The sequence below is a fragment of the Silurus aristotelis genome, assembly GCF_946808225.1.
Source record: "Silurus aristotelis genome assembly, chromosome: 27".
Classification (NCBI taxonomy): Eukaryota; Metazoa; Chordata; class Actinopteri; order Siluriformes; family Siluridae; genus Silurus; species Silurus aristotelis.
The window spans coordinates 2,159,443-2,174,906 of record NC_139600.1 but is presented as its reverse complement, the minus strand read 5'-3'; the positions used below and the strand labels follow the sequence as shown (position 1 = coordinate 2,174,906).

The following is a 15,464-nucleotide window of genomic DNA, read 5'->3' as shown; positions in this document are numbered from 1 at the left end:
CTGGCATTCCTGTTGGCAGGATGCCATGAATGTAATCAGATGCAAAGTTCTAAACGCATTTCCCTTAAATGTGCTGTTTACAGCCAGATAACACATGCTCGATTTTATATACACACAAACACAATTTTGGTGATTCCCCAAGCTTCTGAAGTTTCTCTTTCAGTTAGCAATGACAGATGATGACCACAACTGTTTGACCATGGACCACAACTGTTTGTCCATCAAGTCCCACAGAACTTTGCGATGTTCCTCAAACGGTTCCTGTGCTGCAGTGTGGACGTGCTTTCGGATTTATCCTGCTGAAAAGAGCGACGCTGCATTTGGGGAACGCGGTCACCATGAAGGGGGTGCAACTGCAGGGGGTCTGGAACATCCAAGTAACATTTACATGAACACGGGCATGAACATGGACATCAGTTTTGAGAACTGTCAGTGGGTTTGATGTTCTGTTCTGCAATCTTATAATAGATCTTTGTTCTAGATGCCACTTTATGGAGAGTTCCCGTCCTGTGAAGGTGCAGCGTGTGTACACGCATAGCGCAATGGGGTACTTAAAGGGTCATCAGACACTTAATGGTTCTCAGCTTCGAGAAAAACACCTAAACATTGGGGGGGTTCTGTGTAGAACTTTTAAAGGTTTCTCCAGAGAAACCAGAAACCAGAAATCTTCTAATAATACAGCTGAGTATGTTGAAACTCATACTGAAATCGTCTGATACTACAATATCAAAAGTAGACGTTATATCATTATTTATATTCAGGTTTACAACATTCGCTCCGTAGGTGTTTTCGCGTGAAAATCTCAAACACCAAATTTAAAATCATTAGAGGTTTTGAAACAAATACTTGAGAAAATTCCTATTTAGAGACTTCCGGGTTTGGCAAAATAAACAGGTCTCAGGTTCCTTCATCTTGGTGTGTTAGTATCAGTGGGCGTTCCCTTCTACAGTATTTAAAAATACCACACACACACATACACACACACACACACACACACACACACACACACTGGGAGAATCAGAAAGAGAAAAGAAGACAATCAGATCACAGGATGACTGCAAACGTGTGTGTTCCCCAGGTACTGTACAACTTTTACACTTATTTTCTTTTTTAGATTCTTATGTTGTAACTGGAATAATTTGATGAGATGTTCCACACTAGGGTTTAGTACAGAGTTTATACGGAAACGTTTCTCTCATGCTGAAGAACTAAAAAGCTTTCGAATATTTTGTGTATTTTACCTGTAGTATATTTTCTGCTGGAGAACATCAGGAAGCTCCATTTATATCTTTATTAAAACATAACTGATTTTGAGGAGTTTACACGTCTGTATAGCTTTTCAGCAGCGTGACGTTTGTCTTATAAACATGCAATGTACCTAAAACTGGATAAAAAGTACAGCGTGTCGTTCTGTAATGAACAAAATGTGTCATTGTTGGTCATTTATTGTGGTGTTGAAGGAATAATACACTTGGGGACGTGCAGTTGGAGAAAAATCACCACCTTCAGAGTGACTGTGCTTCATCACCACCTCAGTGTTTATTAGTTTCCTTCAACAGCACCACACATTGTTTTATTCCATAAATATCTGGTCCATGGTTAGAGTTTTCACACATCTTCTTCCCAACTCTCTGTTCTATAGGTAGAGGACGTCTACTACAGGTGGACTCCTCCTGAAATCAAACCCTCGACCCAACATCATCCAGACCTCCCCAGGTGGGCTTCTGCTGAAATCAAACCCTTGTCCCTTCATCCTAGATTCCTTCACACCACTCACAGCTATCTGCAGGTGTGCTATGATGCCCCGGATTCTCCTCAGGCTGGTGTGATTGAAGTGCAGGTGTTCGACCCTTCTAAGGACCTTCGCATCCCATTGAGCGTAAAGAGCACAGACTCCGCTGCCACTCTGATTAAGAAATGCCTGGAGCAGAGGCCTGATCTGGGAAAAACTCTGAACCTTGCCTACAACGGCAAACCAGTTCCACTATGTAAGAGCCTGGGAGAGCTGGGAGTGAAGTCTGGGGCCATGTTCCTCACCTACCAGAGATGCTTTGGAGGATAAGATCCCTGCTATTACACTGCCTTTAATCAGATCATTCATTCACCGTCCAATCACATCTGATTCCACGGTTCTTTCTCAAACAACTTTTAACTAATCACAAACTACACAAATCATAGCTGTAATCATTTCATTACTGAACATCTCATTCTCACGTTTATTCTGTTATCTTTATTTACTATTTAAAATAAAAACCTTTATTCTATGAACTTCATTCTGTGGTTATTCCTGTTTTATTATTTTATTTTATAAAATATTATATTTAATTCCACAATTAAATGGACATAAAGAAAAGTCCCACCTGGATGTAAGTGAATAAAAACATAGCCGCTCCATCAGATACTGACTGCAGTCATGAAGGTGTTTCAGCAGTAAAAGTTATTAAACCCGAATTGATGCAGTGAGAAACTTCTCATTACCAGACCATGTGGGAAAAACATCTGCTGTGGTTCCTCTGTTTCAGAAAGATCAAATAATTGTCCTGCACCGAGCAAAGAAAAGAAAAAAAAAAAAGACATGAACTTACTGAAGTCGGGTTAAGAAGTGCTCAACGCATTATTACAATTGCCTGATTTAGAGGTTATAGGGAACCAACCCCAGCCATTAGGGTTGCACAAGCCTTAGTGCCGGTCCCAAGCCCGGATAAATGGGGAGGGTTGCATTAGGAAGGGCATCCAGCGTAAAAACGTGCCAAATCAAACATGCGGATGGTCCGCTGTGGCGACCCCTAATGGTAGAAGCCGAAAGAAAGAAAGAATGTAGAATTAAAACCTCCGAGCTCTATGAAGTCTCATAGTTGTTTGAACTACTGATCCACACCAATCATCAATAACATGAATTCCACTGACAGGTGGTAATTATCTCATTACAGTGGAAGCTGTGAAGGTGTGGCAGGTGAACAGTCAGGGCACAACACAATATAAAGCAGGTGGTTTTAATATTATGGCTGATCGCTATGAACATGGTTACATATATTCATTCATTCATTTTCTCCCGCTTATCCGTAATTCGGGTCGCGGGGGCAGCAGTCTAAGCAGGCCCCCGCCTTCGACTGCTGCCCAATCCTCGCAGCACCGTCCCTTACGGTCCCTCCTGCAGGTGGTGAGCCCACGGGAAGGCGACCCCACGTCACTCCGACGTCACGGACCTTGATATTTCCCTCGTAAGGGACCCCCGGAGCATAGAGAGTTAAGGGCCTTGCTCAAGGGCCCAAGAGTGGCAGCTTGGCGATACCGGGGCTTGAACCCCAGACCTCCCGATCGGCAACCCAGCGCCTTAACCGCTGGAGCCACCACTCCCCCTGGTTACATATAAAAGTATAAAAACCAGCTGATTTTGTGGGTCGTTGGTGTCTTCCAAGAAGCACGTTTCCTTTCTTGGTGTTTCCTTTCCATGTGCGATTTCGAGCTACAAAGCACATGATTTATTATATACACATGGTTATGGCAATGTGGCGAAGTAATTTTTCGTTCGAATCGTTGCACGTGAGCTGCCACATTATTGCTGTAGTGTTTGTCTTGTGGTGAACTGAAATGAACCAGTCCGCAGTTAGGTGATTCCCAGAGCTGCTTAGTTTCTCTTTCAGTTACCAAACAATAATAATTCAGGTGATTTCAGAAACGATGACAATCTGAGGGCAAAATCTCATCTGGGTTTTTTTCCAGTGAACGATTCTGTTGTTGTTACATGAATGTATTTTACTGTGTATACAATATACACCATGAACACTTTAAGCTTCTGAAACATGGTGTTTATTATACAAAATATATACCAATAATTGATATAATAATGATTATATTGAGATCATAACTTTCTGTCAATGTCAGCAAATTCAGTTCAAGACAGAATGCCTGGTCAAGAGTTCACCTGTGACATTTCTTACCTCCATAATGTACTTTAGAGAATCAGTTGTCTTGTGTAGAGGAAAGTGTGAGTACAGAGTCAATTGCACTATTAGTGCTACTACTTTTACTGTATTTATATTACGGTAAGAAAAACTTCATTATTTTAAGAAATGAAGGTCAGTCAAACCAAAACATCTCAAGAACTTTGCACTTAGTGTCCACAACCATCAAACCCTATGATAAAACAGACTCTTTAAAGGACCATCCCAGGAAAGGAAGACCAAGAGCTACCTCTGCTGCACAGGATAAGTTTATTAGAATGGCCAGAATCAGAAACCGCAATTTTGTATAAATGCTTCTCAGAGTGGAGAAGTTGGCAGAAATATTTCATCATCCACTGTTCAGAGGATACCACGTGTCAGACCTTCATGGTCAAACTATGGGGACGAAACCATTACTTTCGAAGAACAACAAGAAACACAAGGAATGGACGTTAGATCAGTGGAAAACTGAACTTTGGTCTGATAAGTCCAAATTTGAGATTTTTGGTTCTAAGCGATGTCATTGTTATACATACAAAAGGTGAAGGACGCTTCCCGAATGTGTGGTTTTCACGGTGAAGCATGGAGGAGGAGGTGTAATGGTGTGGAGATGCTTTGCTTGTGATGCTGTTGGTGATTTAGTTTAAATTGAGCACACATTTAACCAGCGTGGCAACCACAGCATTCTGCAGTGGCATGCAGCCATCACATGTGGTTTACACTTAGTGGGAACATCATTTGTTTTTCTGCTGCATCAGATGACCTGGCCTCCACAATCAACTTATCTAAAGCCAATTCAGATGGTTTAAAATGAGTTGGACAGGAAAGAGAAAGCAAAAGCAGCCAACAAGCACTGAACACCTCTAGAAACTCCTCGGGATTGGTAAAAACATTCCAGGTGATGACCTCATGAGGTTTACTGAGAGAATGTTGAGTGTGCAAAGCTGAAGCGAAAGGTTATTTCAAGGTTATAAAAAGATTAATTCAAGGTTATTTAACACGTTTTTGTTTACTACATCATTTCACACGTGTTGTTTCATAGTTTGGATTCTTAATGTACAATGTTGAAAATGATATCCATTGAAGGAGGTGGTGTTAATTATAACGGTCAAGCAGCGCCCTCTACCGGCCATTTATCGCATCTTCAGCAGATATAGGGCAAACAGAAAAAGACAGATACCACTCCAAATATTTTCCTAATCATCTCTAGATGTTGCAGTGTCTGTGGAAGTCTGACGTCAACACACCTCATTCTTCCTACTGAGATCCTGAACCAAGTCTTCAATGAAAAAAAATATAAAAGCCACTGCTGTGGGTATTATTCTCCTTTTATAATAGGATCTGAGTGAAAAAACCCCAAACAAAACAACAATCCTAAAAATAATCAACCACTGACCATGACAGAAAAAAACCTTTGAGTAAGTTAAACAATTCAGTTGTGGTTTTATTATGGAGAACTCCCTCAGATGTGTCCAGCACATATACATAATCTTCTTATTGTACATGCTTTTATCTCTTCAACAACTTAATTCCCATGACAGTTAACTGGAGGACAAAATCAGGAAAACACCATTACCACTTCTATATAAACCCACAGAAACAGATCCTCAGGACAAAAGAGGAAATCAATGGGAAAACAGGGAAAATTGGACACAGGTGCCAGTAAAGAAAACAGCACGTGATCATGGGCTTTGTGATTATCCCAGTGATTGGTTCCTAATATAATGTGCATGACGTTTAAGTGTAGATTTACATCGTCAATGAGAATAAAAGCAATAATGAGAGTTTTATTCGAGTTTATACTAAAGAATAATCTTTATATATCCTGCAATCAAATTCTAAATGTAATTTGGGCTGTAACAATAAATAAATATTTACTTTAAACTGTAGTACATGGGGGCGTGGATCCGACGACTCCTATGGTTCTGCGGTGGTACTGCAGGGGGCCCGCAAATTAATCTTGCATCACAAATCATTTTTTGTAAAAAAAAGAAAAAAAAGAAATAGACATTAGTTTCAACATCGAAGATAAAATATTTACATAAAAATACATTTATTACATTTTAATTTCTGTTGAACCTACAGCCGATGTTCATGTAAATGTATTATAAAAATAAAAGACAACTGTAAAAAAATCAATTGTGATTTGAATTGCAAAATTTCGTTGTTATGATGCATTAATCTTTCTGAAACATATGAATGTATATGAAAATATACAGACAGTGATGCACGTACAACAACAACATAGTTCTAATTGTCTAAATATAATATAACTAGCGTACTATGATTGGTTACTATTAATATCAGTGGCTGTGTTTGATACATGTTTCCATCACTTAAGGGGCCCTTGAGCTGAAAAACTTCGAAGACCCCTGCTGTAGTAAATATAACTGATTTATGTATTATATTTATGTATTCACCTGAGACAGGAGAGCTGACTGTCGCATTTGTGTTAAATATTTTCCACTAGATGGCGACATAAGCGCATTATTTACCTTCGAGTCATGGCACAGGATATTTTATTAAATGACAGTAAACATCAGGGTAGAAACTTTATAGAAGTCCTTTATACATGAAGGACGGTATTTATTTATATTCTGTACAATATAATGATACAACCCCCCCCCCCAAATATATTAAAAAGAAAAAGTAGAAATAAATATTAAATCCACACACTTTCCTATGGCACTTGATTGAGCTCAGGATCACGGGGTTTCACTTATCATCTTGTATCTACACTTTGTATGAAATTTAGACATGCAGTACAAAAGCTCCCTGAGGAGGAACTTCTGTCCGGCTGCTCTACTATTAAGAACAGATCTGTGGAGTGTTCCTCTACTGACAGCTGACTGATCTCAACACAGCCCACCCAGAGTGACCATCAGACTCTGAGTCTGCTTTCTTCTCTTCAGATTGCTGGAAAGTCTCGTTTTTCCTTCCAAACTTTGCCATTTAAGAATTATGGTGGCCACAGAGAGACAGCTGTTTAGCTTCACATCTGTAGAGTCCTGATTCTATAAAATCACTTTTTGGTGACTAAATAGTATGTATGTTTTGTGTGTGTGTGTGTGTGTGTGTGTAGCAAAAGAGTATGCGAGTAATGAAACAAACTTTTTACGTCATGAAACATGTTGCCTAGTTACACACACCGAAAACACCTGCCGACGTTTCAACTTTTCTTCATTCGTTATTTCTCATTCAATTTGATTCTGTATTAATTCCAAAGTAGGAAATTAAAAGCTCAGTGATTAAGGCACAGGGTCACTAAATAGAGGGTTGGGGTTTTTTTCACTGCTGGGCCCTTGAGCAAGGCCCCTAACCCTCATTTTAATGGCTTGGCTGTAACCCTCCTGTATCATAGCTGACCTGCTCTCTGAAACCAGGTTAGTAGAAATCATATGTAAAAGTTGCAAAAGTTCTTATATGGTCGGTACTACAAGCTGAGAAAGTGTCCACAGATCCACGTTTTGAAATCTACAAGAACTGGTAGACCATCTGGGTGCCTCTGGAATACAGGTTTCAGGTTTGACATTCATTTCTAGAACACATTTTTTTACAATGAACATTCAAAGCAGCTTTACAGACTGTACAGATTCTAGAAAAAAAAATTTGCAATCGGTGAATTATTTATATTTATCCCCAGTGTACAAGCCTGGGGCGACTGTGGCGCAGAAAAACCCCCTTACATGGAGAATACGGGATGAATATGGAATGAATGGATCAGGGGATGAATACGGGAATGAACAAGGGAATGAATATGGGAATGAATATGGGAATGTCCAGGTTGAATATGACACCCTGGGTACACTGGGTATTGAATGCACCCAGTACTCAGACTAGCTCTTGGATGATAAAAGAACTTCACACCACACCTCATCACAATACTGAGCAAAAACCCCACAGCAGACTGGTGTATGCAGACAAAAAGGTCACTCCTTTCATTTGCTGTACAGACTCATGGAATCCGGATACAGGAATCCGGATACCGTCTGTTTATTTAGACAGCTCATCGTCAATGCTTAAGGCGTGGTGCATCATACTGATAGCCATAACTTCAGGAATATGACGCTTTAATCTGGCATTTTTACATAAGAAGAGCACCTACCAATTTTCTGTCATTAATGTCTATATTTAGAACTGAATAAAAAGAATGATATGAGCCTGTTGAATTTCTTCTGCCATACTGGATTTTCTTTATATATTTAAGACGAATCGCACAAACCATTTCGTTTTCTTGGCTTTGCATGCCGCTGCCATTTCCTCCCAAAGCTTAGGTTTGAATATATTTTTTGACTTGAACAATAAATCCAGTCATTTCCAGTCACACTAATCAGGTGCTCATTTCCCAAACGCTCAGCTCCACCAATCGTGGCTTGCAGCTAAACGTTTCTCGTTTCAACCCACGCACTTGTGTTCCGTTTCCAAAAATATAACTAAGGACACTTTTTCTGCTTCGCCATGTGACTGAGTGACTCACTTTATAAACTGCATTTTCACCCGTCAGTCATCTGAAAGTGATCTTTTCCTCACCTCACCCTGAAGTTTATTCGCACCGAAAATAAAAGGCGAAGAAATAAGCGTTTGTTTGTTTGTTCTGTTTTACTACTGTTTCCTTATTGCTGATTCCACTGAACACTGAAAAATATCATTAGGAAATCAAATCCAGTGTACATGTCGTTATTGTGGTGTAATTTATCCCATGGTGCTGTGAGGTGTAGACCCTGGTTGGTCAGAAGATGGATGCATTTTTAGCTCTGACGGCAGTACGGGTTGTTGGGATCGGTTACGGTTTCTATAGTAACACCAGCGACAGTCTCGCGCCCCGATGACACAATCATGCTTCGCTTTCTTCAGCGTCAGAGCTTTGTGACCAAAATCAGAATATTGCAAGAATGTGAACGTTTGAAAAACACCGTTTCCTTCACATCACGGTAGATGTTCCTTCGCAAACTCCGAATCGTGGGTCAGAAAGTTCTTGCAACTTTCTTTTGAAGATTCTTCCTGACCAATGATTTGGTTTCCAAGACCATTAAAAAAGTGTAAATTTAGGGATTGTACCATTTCTGTTTGTGTTGTTTTGCTTCTTACAAGGAGTGGATGATACTTTGCATAGATATTTGAGTTTCTATTTTGGTATTTCCTCATTCCAGATGTCTTGTGCGTAATCACCGATTGAATCAGAAGGTTTAATAACAGTCTCATGACAACATTTTCGCTTCGTGTTTACGAGTCGAATGACTGTTTGTCTAGGGTTTTTTTTCAAATTATTCTTTTTATTCATTCGCATGTCAAATTCATCTTTGAAAAACCAGCACTAGATTATGAACATAATATATTATTGTTTGAATATTTCATATATTTGATTTTTTATCTCCCACACCAGTTTTTATAGCCAAAAAGCAAAGCACAAAAAGTCTCAAGAGTTCAGAAAGTTCTTCTCCTCATCACACTCACTGTGTCAGATGTGTATCTGTTCATTAAGATAAAACCACACTGTTATCCGAACATCTGCATTAACACCCTCATCAACGGCGGCGACATTTTTCACGAGATTGAGATCACCTAAAAGGGAGAAAAAACAAACAACAAAAAAAAGATTGCGTGTGTCACGTATTTAGGGGCGAACCGTGGCGTTCCAACCCACCGTTCTTAAAATAAGTCTTGAGTACATCGTATTTTGTTAGGATGAGATAAAAAAAAAAAAAGAAGACGGTGTGGTGCGTCTGGTCAAAAATAAATAAATAAACTCAAATGTACCTTGAACAAAAACCTGTGCGTCAATGAGAACGTAAATTAAACGAAATTTTTCTGGGATCGTCACGAAGTTGCGATTAAAAACCCGTTTAGGGTGCGAGACACTGGGCTTGCGTGGGCTTGCGTGGTGTATCGGGGTGGAAACGTACCTGGTAAACGTTCGACGGTGAATATTTCACAAGCACCGTGGGTTTACTGCACCTTCCATTCATTTACAGTACAGCTTCAAATGACATCACATCCACATTCCATTCGATGAACAAACAAACATATCATACTGTATAGCTGTAAGGTAGTGAAAAAGACATTTTGTTGCGTTTCTTTGCATTTTCTTTATTATTATTTTGTAAATAATAACATGTAGCGCAGGGGTCACCAACCTTTTAGAAACTGAGAGCTACTTCTTGGGTACCAATTAATGTGAAGGGCTACCAGTTTGATACAGTTTTCAGTTTGATCTAAAAAAACTTTCTTTCGGCTTCTCCCATTAGGGGGCGCCACAGCGGATCATCCGCATGTTTGATTTGGCACATTTTTTTATGCTGGATGCATTTCCTAACGCAACCCCCCCATTTATCCTGGCTTGGGACCTGCACTAAGGCTTGTGCAACCCTAATGGCTGGGGTTGGTTCCCTGACCAGTTGGTTGGTTCCCTGACAAGGGATCGAACCCGGGCCGCAGCGGTGAGAGCGCCGCATCCTAACCACTAGACCACGAGGCAACAACAATTTTCAGTTTGATCTGAAATAACAAATTTGCTAAATTTACCTTTTATTATATGTTATTATTAATAATGAATGATATTCATCTATGTGAAGACACTGATCATGTGAATGATTTCTCATAATAATTATTAACAATGATTTAACAAAGTAGGAAACAGCTATTTTTAGAAAAGGCCCGGGCACCGAGCACCATGTTGGTGACCCCTGGTGTAGAGGATATACGGTCAGATAGATACGATTCGTTCGAATTAGAAAACCGGGCTCATTACATCTCACAAAGCTTTATATCCTTTTATAATCAGCATGTCCAACCTTGGGAAATGTGGGTAAACCTTTTAAAAAGTAAATATTTTTATATCTTTTGCTCCTTCATGGTTGCAGGACGAATCAGAGCGAAGGCTGTCTTTAAACATATATTTGTGCTTTCTAAAATAAAAACAATTGAAACCAAATTAAAAAAAAAGGTACAAAGATAAAGCTTGAGGTCACAGTTGCGTTTTTTTGTTTAGTTCCTCGCTTTTTTCAAAAAAACAAAAAACGACACATACTTTGAAAATACCTCGTCATTTCTCAGCAGAAACTTTAGCATACTTCACATACTTGGTTTGTCAGTGTATCTTTAGCTTAGCACTATTCGAGGTGGGGTTTAGTATGACTATAATGCTAATGCAAATTCGGTTGTTCAATTTTTACGCTAGCAGCTTCATGACATACCGAAGGGTTCAGCTCAGGAGAAAACACTGTATATGCGTAAGGGATTATCGAGGCCTTCCTGTGTCTGGTGTCTGCAAGTTTCAATTCTTATGGCAAAGTTACACACCGGTGTGCTTCTCAGATTTCTGAAATAAGTGCTAGACAATTCTTTAAACAAGAGCCTACCTTTGACAATATTTAGGGGTACATGATTTCCACTGCTATGACTCAGCACTCCATAGAAACTTTGTTCTATCAAGATAAATATTTTTCAAATGGGTTTCACAAATGGCCTTCTGCTCGTAAAGTCCCCATGAAATGTCTTAAGAACCCAGATTTGATTGTCAGTTAAAGAATTTCCTTATGAAACAGGTATGCAGAACTGCTTCACTGAATTACACAACTGCTAGATATGCCACAACCCCAGCCAATCTAAACACACTTAAAAATAGCTTAGCAAACAAGCTAATTATCGGGAGCAGTAAAGAGGTTAATGGAAGACACTTCATGCTGCTTTACATCCAACAACACTTACATACCGAGGGTGGAATGTACCACTCTTTGCTCACTCGATCCACTAGGCATGTTTTTGGAGGTGGAAGGAAAACAGAGGACCCGAAGAAAACCCAGTCGGGACACTAATATTTGTTGCCTACACAGCTGAAAACAGAACGAACAGCACATTATTCTCGATTTAATAATGTCGATTTACAGAAATAAAGGCAGTGCAAAGACTTCTCTATCAAGTGTTAAACTATCTTAACCCCAACATATCTCCATTTTTCAGAATTTGCATATGGATAACAGCTGCTGAGGAAACAGGTTTTGACACCTTAAATGATGCCACTGTCTGATAAGCAGCCATGTCTTCAAAATGAATTACATTAAAGAAAATTACAACCTTATTACCTGGCATTTCACTAACTAATTTATACACTGGTCAGTTTTTTACCATCATCAACTCCTTTTTATAAAATACATTTCAATCTGCCATGTAGAACGTGTTCTCCAAACGGGCACACGGTTGAACGTCTTTAGACGTCTTTCTGTAGCACAATTTTTGAAGACTTGAAGACCCAGCATGACAATGCCCCTGTGCACCAAGCCAGCTCCATGAAGATATGCTTTCCATGAGTTATGGTGGAAGATCTTCTGCTATAGGGCTCCAAACCTAATAAACAGAATTAATGTGAATGCTGACTGCACCCCCCAGGCCTCCTCATCTCACCTACATCAGTAACTGACTTTACTAAGACCCTTGTAGATGAATGAATCTCCATAAAATGTGGTAAAACATCTTCCCAGAGGCCTGGAGGTTATTATAACAGCAAATGTTGATTAATGTGGAATGGGTTGTTTAAAAAAGAAGCACATGCATCAATCTTATGCTCAGGTGTCCACAAACGTTTCTCCGTATTCATTATCTGTAACATTACATTTAGATTTTGTTTGTTTTTTGTGTTGAGTTAAATAATTGTGTATGCAAACGGCAATTAAATCTCAGACTTTACTTTTGTCGGAAACGAGAAGGGCTGATTGGCAGCTGTTGATCTGCCACTCGCTTATCATGCAGACGGCGCATGATAAACACTCATACCAATTGGTTTGCACGTCTCCAGCAATGTGGACTTACAAGTTTTGAATGAAACGAAAAAAGCTGGAAACATGGGTGTGTTCGTGCGTCCGTACTGGTTTGGCGATGTTTTTCCCGAGCGCTTGGGTACAAGTTAATGTCTCATTTAACACGTTAACAAATTGACATTCTTTCTAATGCAAAAAAAAAAAAAAAAAAGGGGTGTGACAGAGTGTGTATCATAAGATCTGCACATTTTTCTCATTAAGTGCACTTAGTCAATGACAAGATTTATAATTATAAAATATTATTTTAAGATAATCATGTCAGATAAACGACATTTTGATTTAGCATTTCTGAATTCGAAATATCTGGATTTGGATCCATTTTTTGGACCTGGAATGACCACAAAACTTCTGAAATCACTGAGCTTATTAAATCTCAATCTATTTTTAGGATCAGTGCTACATTAATTATTAGACACGAACAAACCTGGTGAAATTCGCTTTTATTCATACCTCCACGAAAAACTATTTCGCAATGAGACGAACTGAATGACCTTCAACATCAGTAGAATTGTGAAAGTGAGAGATTTTTGGTTTCTATAACGAACGAATTTGATGTGATTTGTGTCACCGCTCAATTATCATGCAAACATTCGAAGATAAACACTCAGACCAGTCAGTTTGCATGTTTCAGCCCGGTGAACATTTCGAAAGCGGTGTAAAAGCCGGGAACGTGCGTGTGTTGGCTGGTGTGTTTTTAAACGTGTGCATACAGACTGTTTTGGCGGTGCTTCATTTTTACCCAAGCACTTTGGAAATGCCCTTTTCCAAGAATCAATTTTAACACATTCTAGCTCTGAATAAAGCAAATGACTACCAGATATGTTCTAAGCTGAGATGTTTTTAAAATCCGATCCCTTTTGATGCCCCTTTATTTTCATAGCCTTGATGGAAATGTAGATAAATGGCAGGCTGTAAGTATGATTAGATTAAGCAATAAAACAACTAGAGTTGATACCAATACTAGTGAAAAGTTCATTTTTAGTTTTTAGCTGTTTATGGGAACTCTTACTATGCGGTCCAAAGTGATAATACAAGTGAAGGAGACCATCGGTTGGCTAAAAAAAAAAAAAAAGACCACAAAAAGAGAGAGAAAAAAAACTTTAGGTATTTAAACAGTGTAGGTAGATTCCAGGAGTCTGCGACAGTGCATGTGAAAGTGCATGCATCAGTGCCTTCCTAGCTAAGAAAAATTCTCTACTGATGCTTTGAGGTTGCCATTACTACCAGAAAAAACAAAAAACTAACAAAAAGTCTAGCTGAGGAACATGAAAAGCGCCATCATATCTGAACTCTACGCATTGAAGATGCTATACAATATGAACACCAGAGAAGCATGCCGCCTAGGCAACATCCCCAGACACATGGTAAAGTGCCCTTAAGAAAACATTGTGCCTTTAAAAACTGTCCAGAGACTACAAATGCTTCTCCCTTCCCAGCTGCCCAGACTACAGTCAACAGACGATGCAAACAGCCTTACCCTACACATTGTTTTCTGTTATCTTAGATGCCATCAAGGAAAAAGGAACTAAAAAGATTACAGCGTTAATGCTTTAATACAGTTAGCCACTCACACCTCCACAAATCAGCAGCAAAACCTTAAATCTTAAAACCTTGGACTTGGGGGTGTAACTGGTCCAGCATCATTTAAAGCCGAGGTGAGAAATGCACATTTAGTAAAGGTTTTACTGGAACAGCAACTCACATTCTTGCTCCAAATAAAGCAAATGACCACTCGAAAAAGATCATAGACTCAAAAATCATTTTACGTTTGACGGAAAAGTAGTTTAATGGCAGGTTGCGGTCTGTTTACTTTGTATTATGACACATTAGGCAGGCGAGTCCTCCAGAGGGTAGTGAGGTCGGCTGAGCGTACCATCCGCACAGAGCTCCCTGACCTGCAGGACATCTACAGCGAGCGGTGCCGGACCAGGGCCAGAACGATAGTGAAGGACCTCTTTGACTCTTTTCTCTGCTGCGTTTAACGAAGAGCTTCCGATCATTGAAGGCAAACACAGAGAGAATGAAGAGGAGCTTCTTCCCGCAGGCCATCCGGAGGTTTAACCAGGGAAAAAAGTGTAAAGGGCATCGTGTGCAAACGAGTGCAAACAGCACCTGCACTTCCTCTACTGGACTTACTGTCAGGGATTCACCCTGCCACGCCCCCCTCTGTAGCTGTCAGGGATTCACCCTGCCACGCCCCCGTCTGTAGCTGTCAGGGATTCACCCTGCCACGCCCCCCTCGATAGCAGTCACGCTGCTTCCCAAGATTACCGACAGCTGTGGCTTATGAAAGATCAGACTACATAAACTCACGTTCTTGAGTCACAGGCTGTCGGTCGTTATATTGTCAAGCTGGACAATCGCGTGGCTGCTCGACCGCCGGCTGTATATGCAAATTCCACTTCCGACTTGGATTACTCATTGCCGAAGGCTTTATGGATTATGCTTGGGACATTCGAACTCATAGCGGACAACGCGTATCGAGCGGATGTCTTTGTTTGTTGTTTTCAACGGCTTATGAGTGTTTTTGTGTTGTACGGTTGTTGAAATAAAAGGACAATGATCGGATTATATCGGCTTCCGCGTCTGCAGCCTGACACTTACTATTCCTTTCATTGCACTTTTTTTTTTTTTTTGCACAATTGCACAACTGATTGTCACTTTAACACTGGACTGGCACTGCACAGTGTCACTTTAATATCAGCAC

The 15,464-nt window shown here is 39.9% G+C and overlaps 1 protein-coding gene across 1 annotated transcript; it reads left to right on the top strand.

The window, feature by feature from the left end:
* The first annotated feature begins 252 nt into the window (after window positions 1-252).
* LOC310721509 (uncharacterized protein) lies at window positions 253-2,273 on the top strand. The gene is made up of 2 exons (XM_083533244.1): window positions 253-1,078; window positions 1,643-2,273. Exons 1-2 carry the CDS (start codon window positions 1,052-1,054, stop codon window positions 2,060-2,062), a joined length of 447 nt encoding a protein of 148 aa, XP_083389370.1. The 5' UTR covers window positions 253-1,051; the 3' UTR covers window positions 2,063-2,273.
* The last annotated feature ends 13,191 nt before the right edge of the window (window positions 2,274-15,464 follow it).

Bases quoted from the DNA above. Each gene is read 5' to 3' on its own strand.
- LOC310721509 (XM_083533244.1), top strand. From the start codon at position 1,052: ATGACTGCAAACGTGTGTGTTCCCCAG. The intron at 1,079-1,642 runs GTACTGTACAAC...TCTGTTCTATAG, and splicing joins CAAACGTGTGTGTTCCCCAG to GTAGAGGACGTCTACTACAG.